Raw genomic sequence first — 10,880 nt, 5'->3', positions numbered from 1 at the left:
TCGTGCATGAAGCGTGAGATCGCTGAGTATGTTGAGAGATGCCTGACCTGCCGGATGGTCAAGGCCGAGCACCAGAGGCTGCATGGCAAGCAACAGCCTCTGGAGATTCCCATGTGCAAATGGGAGTAGATCACGATGGACTTCATCACGAAGTTGCCGAGGACGGCAAAGGGATTCGACGCTATATGGGTCATCGTTGATCGATTGAACAAGAGTGCCCACTTTCTACCCATTCGGGAGAGCTCATCGGCCGAGAAGCTGGCCGATGTGTATATTCGAGAGGTCGTTGCTCGCCATGGGGTTCCGGTCTCTATCGTTTCAGACCGTGATGTTCGATTCAACTCCCGATTTTGGCAGAAGTTCCATGAAGAACTGGGCATGCAGTTGCACTTCAGTACAACTTATCATCCGCAAACCGACGGTCAGAGTGAGCGGACCATCCAGACTCTCGAGGATATGCCGAGAGCCTGTGTTATCGACTTCGATGGGAGTTGGGATTCCTACATACCTCTTGCTGATTTCTCCTACAACAACATCTTTCATTCCAACAGTGATGCTTCGCCTTTTAAGTTGTTGTATGGGAGGAGATGTCGTACCCCCAGTTTGTTGGGGTGAGGTGGGTAACCGAGTGATGGGACGGACAGAGGTGGTCCTGCAGACCACAGAGATGATTCAGCAGATTAAGTAGTGTCTGCAGGAAACACAGAGTCAGCAGAAGAGTTACGCGGACAGACGTCGATCTGAGCTGGAGTTTAAGGTCGGAGACATGGTACTCCTGAAGGTCTCGCCCTGGAAAGGTGTGATCCGTTTCAGGAGGAGGGGGAAATTGGGTCCCCGATACATTGGACCATTCAGGTTTGTTGCCAGGGTTGGCAAAGTGGCATGCAGACTAGATCTACCAGAGGAGCTTAGTCAGATCCACAACACTTTCCATGCGTCCCAGTTGCGAAAGTGCATATTAGATGAGGAGGCAATGGTGTCATTGGACGATATACAAGTCGAAGAGCGCCTGAATTACGTAGAGAGACCAGTGATCGTTCTAGAAAGGAAAGTGAAGGTTCTACGGAACAAGGAAGTACCTTTGGTAAAGGTATAATGGGAGCATCGGAGGGGATTCGAGTGGACATGGGAGCCGGAGGCTGAGATGCGGGAGCATTACCCCAAGTTGTTTATCGCAGCAGACTTGGAGGACGAATTCTAGTTCAAGTGGGGGAGAATTTTAACACCCCGACTCCCAGGTATAAGTCTTTTCAACTTTATTTTCATTTGGGAAGGCCTACTCGACGAGTTGGATGCCCCGACTCGTCATGTAGGGGCGAGTTTGGCCATGTATCTTAAGTGACCAACTCGACGAGTTGGAGCTGGAATGAGAAACCCTAATTTCCGGGGTTTTGCACCCTATTTAAAGCGTCATTAGCCTCCTTTCTGCCTCCCTTACCTCCCCTTGAGCTTAGAAACCCCAAATTTCTTGTACTCTTCATTTTTGTGTGATAATAAGCTTGGAAGGTGGATTATGGTGAGAAGAGCTTGAAGTCCAAGAGCTTGGAGCAAGGAGAAGTTGTGGATCCGAATTCTACTCCATCTTAGCATCATTTTGGAGGTAACAAGTTGTTACCTTGGCTTTTCTTTAGCTAGATCTTCTTCTTCTTGGGTTTAAGGCCAACTTTAGCATGTTTGAGATCATTTTGGGTATTGAGGTAAGATATGAAGTTGTAACTTCAGATTTGGACTCCCCTAAGTCCCATTGTCATAAAGGCATCGAATTTGGCAATCCTTGGCCCTTCTCCATCCCTTAAACCCACTATTTAGCTTGGTTTTGATGATTAGGACCTTTCATGCACGTAAAGTTTGCAACTTTACGTGGTAAACATGCCCTAGGAGGCTAGATCTATTGTTTGGAGCATTGGAGTAGCTTAAAATCGCCTAGACAAGAAATGGACGGCATGAACTTGACGAGTTGGATAAGCCAACTCGACGAGTTGGGAAGGGTTTTCCCGTTGTGGATTTCTGCATAGACTCGGCGAGTCAGTGAGACAACTCGACGAGTCAGTTAAGGTTTCCCTAACATTTGGACATCGCATGTACTCGATGAGTTGTTTGGAAACTCGGCGAGTCGACTAGGGTTTTCATGGTTATGTGAGTTCTGAAGGAACTCGACGAGTTAGCAACTGTACTCGACGAGTTGGGTCAACATGGACTGTTGACCTCGACCGTTGACTTTGACTTTGACCAAGGGTTGACCAGTTTGACTTATAAGGGCATTTTGGTAATTTGGAAATATATGGAAATAGGTCATTAATGGTTATAGGTGTTGGTGTTTGGAGCCGTGTGGCAGGAGTTGATCTTTCAGTTCAGTCGACAGCGAGATGTGAGTTGTCCTTACTATACTAAGGGGTCTAAGGCACCAAGGTCGGCCTATTGGATTTGATATCCTAGTAGTTGTTGATATGCTGAGTATGATTTAGTTATGCATGATATGCTAGTTTGGTAGATCTGTAGGACTACCTGTGATACTATTTGTTTACCTGTATGTGTACTTATCTGTTATATGTTGACCTATTGTGTGGTTGGGTTGAGGTTGCACTGCTCCGTGTGGTGGCCAACAAACCCGAGAGTATGCCAGATATGAGCTGAGGGCCGGGGTGGGCATACCAGAGTCATACTGTGGACTCATGTGCATTCCAGGTACAAGCTGAGGGTCGGGTAGAGCATGCCAGACTCGTATTGAGGGCCAATCATTTACATTCCAGTCCAAGGACTGGAGGAGCAAGCCAGACATAGGCTGTGGGCCCGAGGGCAAGCCAGACTTATGATGTGGGCTCGAGAGCAAGCCAGATATGAGCTGTGGGTCGGGAAGGGCAAGCCAGACTCACACTGTCGGATCAGGGGTAATCCATTCTATAGAGTTGTGGACCCATTGCATGATGTTATGTTATGATATTGTTGTTATTGTTATGTGGACTGTATATGTGTATCGGTATATTGGGGGTAACTCACTAAGCCTTCGAGCTTACGTTTATCGATTATTGTTTCAGGTACTTCTGATGACCGTGGGAAGGCGAAGGCGTGACGTACACTTCCTCATATTATGATTTGGATTTCTGGGATACTCTGATATTGATTTATTTTGAAAACAATTTATGAACTATATTGGTTTTGGATGATTTTGTAAACATTTTATACACTTGGGTTGTTTTAAAAAAGTTTAAATTTTTTGAGAATTTTACGGATGTCACAAAATGGAATTATCTTATTTAGCTTTGTTAAGCTGAATTCTTGTGTTAATGGATTAATCATTTTTGCTTTGGATTTATGCGAATTAAATTTATGAATGTTGTGAGGATTCAGATTCTTCTGTGTATGTCAATATTAGTAGTTACGATCAAGTGGTAGAGTCCAAGTTAGTCTGTGTATCGAAGAATCGTGAAGTAGTTAGACTCTAGCATATCTCAAGTAGGGGAGAGTGGAACCTCTTACCAGGAAGACCTTGTGCCAATGTTCGGTTCTTAGTCAAATTTCTCTAAGTTCAAGACTTCCGCACAAATGTTGAATCTTCCGATTTCGCATCGATCAAGATTTTCGTCAGCTGTTGGATTTCCCTTCGACTCGTATCAGTTTTAGTTGTGACAACATCATATGTAGGGCATGCTTGAGCTTTAGACCCTAATGTGCTAGGAGACCAAGTTGATGGAGGTGACAAGGGCTTCCTTGTCTGTTCTTGTTTGAGTGGGGCCTGGATGTCTGAGTCACGGCCCAAAGACTTGGTAGGATCAGTTAAGTCTTGTTGAGCTAAGTCTTGATGTTCGTTAGTACATCAGGGGTAGGCCCAAGCGTTGTTGTTGGTTAGTGGATCAGGGGTGAGCTTGAGTGTTGTTAGTAGATAGCTAAGCAGGGTTGTTGGAACCAAGTAGGAGCGTGGTCTAGTTGTGTATGTGATCGTTGGAATTCCTTATTTTGTTGCATCTTCATGAAAAGTTAGCATAGCGGCAGTTGGTTGAGTAGATCTAGGACCGATCAAAATCTGCGTATTTCGGTTAGCATAGTTGATATAAAGGATGGTTTAGTCTTGTCTGTTGGGTTTTGTAAGGATTGATCTCCGATGCGTCAGTTCGTGAGGTTGGCAACTTTGATATGGGATGAAATTCCTAATTCGGATGTTGATGAGCGATGCAATTCTGAGAAACCTTAGTCGGGATGGATTGGAAGTCTTGGGTAGCATGATTTTCAATGGGGTGGATCAGTTTGTCTGAAGGATGTCCGCGATGTCGGGACCTGAAGGTCCTGGACTGAAAAGCGAATTCTTTTCTTATGGAATAGCGATGTTGTGGGGAATTATTCATTGTGAAATTTGAAGCATTACATTATAAATATATATGTTTTTATTAGATTGACTTTTCATGATTAATTATGTTATTTATTGTTTTATAACGATTCTTAAAAAAATATCTACAAAAGATTAGTTGACAATTTTTATAGAATGGAAGTTGTGTTTGACCTCCATGTAAATCAAAGTGTGCACAAAAGATTAGTGACATTTTTTATATAAAAGATTAGTTGACATTTTTTATATTTTTAATATAGAAGACATATTTTAGGAAAAATTGCATTCATGTTTGTATTATTTTTACATGATTCTTAAAAGAATATGTCAATATTGCAATATGAATGATTTTATTAAACAAATTGTTATTTTTGATAACATATGTTGTAGTATATCATATAATGCACGAACAATAAATAACAAAATGAACCAAAAGAATGAAGGTAACTGTCATTAATTTTTAGCGAATATAATCTAATTGATGATATTGGTTAATTCAATCATGTTAAGGATGAATATATTCTTAAAGAATTTTCAATATGCAAAATATATTATACCATATTCTTAAAGAATGCACGAATGATAATCATTTTATATAAAAAAACAATCGGTTGCAATCGATTGTAATAATCATATTCTCCAAGAATGCATTGCGCTTTGTGAAATTTTTATTTTACAACATTTTTAAAAGAATGTGTCGACGTTGCACTAAGAATGATTATTATTTTGATGCAAATTATTATTTTTGAGAAAATATGTGCAAATGTATTATTTAAGATTTTAATTCTAAAATAATCACTAGAATAAAGTCATATTCTATGAGAATGAAAAACAAATATGTGTTCATCATGATATGATATGATATGATATAAACCTATGTTTTAAAAACAATATTGATGTAATTATCTATGTTTAGTTTTATAAAATTAGATAAATAAGTAATTAATAAAAATCCATAAAACGTCTTCCTTTTTTAAATATATATTAATAGACTAAAATACAATTACAATTAATTAAATGTAGTTATATAGTAGGGTAAATTACATGAACTCATGTAATACATAAGTTTTACCCGTAATAATAACATAAAGGTAAAGAGTGGTAGCATCCAAATGGTATGTTATTTTTAATAGGTTTTCTTTTGTTGAAAAAAATAAGAAAATAAAAAAGAATCACCCAATCACAACCCTACTCTTTCCGTTTTCTCTTTCTAATGCTTTCTTGATGATGCTTGTAGCATGTTTAATGGGAATGGCCTTAGCGGTGGTAGTTTAATGGGAATGGCTTTAGCGAGGGTAGCAAACTAGAGGTGAGTCCCTAGCGATGGTCACTCCCTCCGGCCTTAGGAGACCTCGATGATCCCATACTCATGTTTTCTAGAAACTGGAACCATGTACATTCTTAGGAGGCCTCGATCCTATGCTCAAGTTTTTTGTGATCTCTTAGTGGGATCTCGTGTTTTTTTTGTGATCTCATATAAATTGATTGTATGGCTTAGTTCTAGACTCGTTTGGAGATAGTTGTATCATTTTGTTAATCGTTAGTGATTACAAGATCATAATCATAATATGAATATATAATGAGTGTACATCTAACGGCCTAACTTGTCATTACAAGTATGGCTTCTATCACACAACATTACAAGTTAACAAATACTTTTTGGACATAATTATTTGAAGCATAGAATTTGTTTGGTATTCAATTTGTTGTAATGAGGAAAAATTATAAGAAAAGCATTAGTAGTAAAATAAGGTAGTAATGATAGATTTGAAGGATTGTTATGGAAGCATGTTCTTAAAGGAAATTCCTAGGAATAATGCTTTCGCATGTACTTTGGTGGGACATCTACAAGCGTAGTCTTCACCCGCCGACCTTTGCGACTCTTCTTCTTCAGCCTTGTCCCCTTCCTCTTTCAAATATATTTTCATCTACAATCAAATCTTTCAACTTTCGGTCCTTTATAAACAGTTCCTCCATACTCCTTTAATTAATACCAAAACAATAGCATACGACAAAATATATATCTCAATTCACAATTATTTTATTTGTTTTCATAAAATTATTATAAATTGACATTTACAAAAAAAGTTATTTATAATCGATGATGGCCAATTAAACGATCATTTAAACTAATGAGGTAAATTTTGCCAAATTTTATAAACTACTCGATCAGAATTTATTTATTTTTCAAAAAAAGACAATAAACAAATTAAGTAATAACTTTTCAAATAAACGATCCCAACAACGAATTTTCAATACAGCTATTTATAATTATAAGAATATAAAATCACAGCGTGTTTGTAAGAACATTCCACATTATATTTAAAGAGCTTTTTGAAAAACTTTTTAAAATAAATAAACTCTTGAAAATTGAAAAAAATTATTAAAGCTCTTTTTCGGAGAGCTTGTTATTTACAACCCATTGCCATATACTTTTCAATGATTATGCTGTCTTATAGGTTTCCAACTAGTAACCAATTATAAATACATAACTTGTATAAAAAAAAACTGAAGAAAAAAAACTCGTATATTATGTAGATATAATAATTTTTTTATTTTAGGCTTTTCAACAAATAAAAAAAAAAAAAAAAAACTCTTTCTCAATGCCGATTCTCTAATTTTTTTTTTTAATAATAAAACAATTCTCAATGCGGATTCTCTGATCAGTTTTTTTTATAAAATAATTTGAATAAATATGATTTTGATAAAAAAAAAAATTATCAAAGTAATTAATTCGAATAAAATTTTTACGATTATTGAATGAATTACCATTACACAGAATAATATAAAATACTACGTATAACCACTTACAAACTGTACATTCACATAAACCTCCGTCACCTTTCGCCGGAATCACCGTCGTGCCACCGGTGGAACATAAACCTGACTTTGCACCACCGTTTCCCCAATTTTAAACCCCGGAACCACCGTGAACGCCACGCGCAGCTCACCACCACCACCACTAAACGCCTCATCAGTCACGCTTTCCATATACACCTCCGAAAATCGACTACCTTTCCTCACCTGAAACACACTCACCTGCTTCTCAAACGCCGCCGCCAAACACCGTAAAACCCACACGCGCCTCGCCATCTCAGAAAACGAGCCGAAGAACGCCGTTTCCGGAAACTGCCACGTGTTCAACGTCTTCCGTTGGCTGAGGTTCCCGTATAACGAAGCCTCCATTTTCGGGTGCACTAATCGCATGTACTTGGAGCGTGTGAACTTTCCAAACGCCGATCTAGGGTTTTCTTTCAGTAATTGCGACGTTGACAATGATTTCATCTTCTTGAACTGATTAAACATCTGAACATGGTCTTCTTCTTCATCATCATCGTTGAAACCCTCGAAAATCTCACGAGTAACATACGATTCGAAAGCGAAACATCTGTAACTCGATTTGGGGAAAACGATATTTGGTGCGATTGCTCTCACAGCGGCGTCGATATCCCAATGTGCGTTTCCCATATCACGAACCAATAGCTTCACGAAGTTTCTTATCGATCTAAGAGTATAGTGTAGAACATCGATGAAATTTGTTGGGATTAACTGGGACTGATTGACGTTATCGAAGATGGGGAAACACCCACTGGAATTCAGCCTGATTTCGATGGATTTGTTGTTTGAATCAGCTTCCACGAGTTTGTTCTTGAGTGAAGAGATTTCAAAATCTTTCGATTTAATCTCTCTTTCCATTTTATTCATGGTGATTTCGTACATCTTCATGAGGCTTTGCTGCTCCTTGATTTCCGAGAGAAGTAGGGTGACATGAGGAGGTGAAGAGTCGATTTGTTTCTTCAAGAAGCTTCGTTTCATATCGGATATGGCTTTGAGCTCATCAACCACCCCTTGATCCGCACATTGTACAGCTTCTCCGTTGTAAGGGAACTGAGCAGCTTGCAACTCTGCGTACGCAGCTTTCAAGGAGGAAATAGTGGCGAATAGCTTAGCAACAAAAGCTTCCATGGCAGCTCTGTGACGGAGGTGGGCGTCGTCCACCGAGTGTTTGTTGAAATACCTGTGAGAGTCGCTGCCATGGTCGGAATTCTTGAACTTGTTGTCGTGAGGTAAGAGCAGGCAGAAGCCATTGTTGGAGAGGGATTTTGTTGATTTCTTGAAGGGAAGAACTTTGTGGAAGGTCTTGGAGAGCGTGCTTCGAGGTTTAATGGTGTCCATAGTTGCAGAAAAAATACGGAGGAATGTGTGGGGGAATTGAGTGAGCATGAAACTGAAAAGATAAAAAAGCAGCGAGACTCTTTGACTGTTGAAGTGGAAGCAGGAGATGGAGATGGAGGTGGGAACAGGATGACATAAAGCGCGTGAAAAGTGGGGGGAGATTTTTTCAAGTTTGATATGTTTTTTTTCCGTTCTAGATCAGACAAACAGATTTAACAAAATTTGCCATTACTTCATCTTTAAATTGATAACGATTTTTTTTTTTTTAATTTTTGACTAAATTCGGCAATGACCAAAATATAGGATGAGCTTGAAGAAAATGACCATAAAAATGAAAATTTCAGAGAATGACTACAAGTTCCGCAGAGGGGTTTTGCGGAACCATAAACACCTCTGCGGATCTTAGTTTTTTTCATTTTTTTTTCCTTTTTTTTTGTTTTTTTTGTTTTCATTTATTAATATTTTTTTAATCACATAAGGTATTATGTGATTATTATGTAAAAAAAAATTGTTTTCGTTTTTCCTTTTTCTTATTTAATTACCCGTTTATAAAAGCTGTGTGTTTAATAAAAATTATACAAATATTCTATGTTTTTTATAAAATTATCACCGGTATTCTGAATAATAAACATACTTTAAATAGGTTATAAAACATACTTTAGAAAACATAAACATACAACCTTCATAATATAAACATACAACCTTCATAATAAACATACTTTGAAATAAATTTCATTAAAGTCTCTGCGGATCCTCTACAGCTCTGCGGAATCTTTGTTTTTTGATTTTTTTTTAATTTTTTTTTCGTTTTTTTCGTTTTTTTTGCGTTCATTTTTGTTTATTAATATATTTTTTTTTAAATACACTAATACCTTATGTGATTATTATGTAAAAATTTGACAAAAAAAAGTTAAAAATAATGAAAAGTTAAAAATAATAAAACTCATTTTACAAATCACTCTCCACAAACACAATAAAAAAACAACTTTTGGTAATTGAAACTCACAAACTCACAAACTCACAAAACCCCACTAAAATACGTCTATAACTTCTATAATTGATCTGTAGAGGTGTACACTGATCCGTAGAGGTATACACTGATCCGCTGATAACAGTTCTGTGGATTCCCAAACAGTTCTGTGGACTAATATTAAACATAAGTTCATTATTTTTAACCTTTTTTTTGTCAAATTTTTTATATAAAACATAAGGTATTAGTGTATTAAAAAAATAATATTAATAAACGAAAACGAAAAATAGAAAAAACGAAAAAACGAAAAAATAAAAATTAAAAAACTCAAGATCCGCAGAGGTGTTTCGGTTCCTCAGAGGCAAACATATTACATAAAACATTTCATTATTTTTAACCTTTTTTTGTAGATTTTTTTACATAATAATCACATAAGGTATTAGTGTATTTAAAAAAATATATATCTTAATAAACGAAAATGAACGCAAAAAAAAAACGAAAATACGAAAAAAAAAATTAAAAAACAAAGATTCCGCAGAGTTGTAGAGGATCCGCAGAGCCTTCAATAAAGTTTATTTCAAAGTATGTTTATTATAAAGGTTGTATGTTTATGTTTTCTAAAGTATGTTTTGTAACCTACTTAAAGTATGTTTATTATTCAGAATACTGGTGTGTGTAATTTTATAAAAAACATAGAATATTTGTATAATTTTTATTAATCACACAACTTTTATAAACGGGTAATTAAATAAGAAAAATGAAAAACGAAAACAAATTTTTTTTACATAATAATCACATAATACCTTATGTGATTAAAAAAAATATATTAATAAACGAAAAAAAAACGAAAAAAAAATGAAAAAAACCAAGATCCGCAGAGGTGTTTATGGTTCTGCGAAACCCCCTCTGCGGAACTTGTGGTTATTTTCTGAAATCTTCATTTTTGTGGTCATTTTTTTCAAACTCACCCTACATTTTGGTCATTTGCCGAATTTTCTCTTTTTTTTATGAATGTAATTTCTTTATCAGCAAAAATTAATAGAACATATTATCACATAAAGTTATTAATGGCCTAAGGCCAACTCCAATGGTAAAACACAAAAATTGTGAGTTTTAAATACTAAAATGGTGTAACCAATCCAACCACACATTAAAAATGATGTATTTTGGAGGCCAAACATTTTGGCATTTATATTTGGTGTTTGAGTGTATCGTACACATTAAAATTGTGTATTTTAAAGATTGGTTAGAATGGTAAAGAGAAAAACTAACACTAAAATGGTGTTTTTTTAGTGTCCCATTGGAATTTGGTTAATACCTTAAAAACCATTATTTATCCATATCCGTTTTGATTTAACCCCAATTTTTTTTGTTACTTATTTGCCACAGTTAATGAGATGACGTTCCATTTAT

General features: G+C 36.4%; 1 protein-coding gene across 1 annotated transcript; it reads right to left on the bottom strand.

The window, feature by feature from the left end:
• Positions 1 to 7,050: 7,050 nt before the first annotated feature.
• UNE1 (intracellular protein transporter, putative (DUF641)) lies at positions 7,051 to 8,693 on the bottom strand. Its single transcript, XM_079043434.1, has one exon. It carries the CDS (start codon positions 8,543 to 8,545, stop codon positions 7,175 to 7,177), a length of 1,371 nt encoding a protein of 456 aa, XP_078899560.1. The 5' UTR covers positions 8,546 to 8,693; the 3' UTR covers positions 7,051 to 7,174.
• Positions 8,694 to 10,880: the final 2,187 nt, after the last annotated feature.

Source organism: Lactuca virosa, chromosome 4 (assembly GCF_052849685.1).
Source record: "Lactuca virosa cultivar CGN04683 chromosome 4, Lactuca_virosa_CGN04683_v6, whole genome shotgun sequence".
NCBI classification, from domain to species: domain Eukaryota; kingdom Viridiplantae; phylum Streptophyta; class Magnoliopsida; order Asterales; family Asteraceae; genus Lactuca; species Lactuca virosa.
This window is presented reverse-complemented; position numbering and strand designations above follow the sequence as displayed.

Excerpts from the sequence above, each read along its gene's own strand:
- UNE1 (XM_079043434.1), bottom strand. The coding sequence starts at position 8,545 with ATGCTCACTCAATTCCCCCACACATTCCTCCGTATTTTTTCTGCAACT.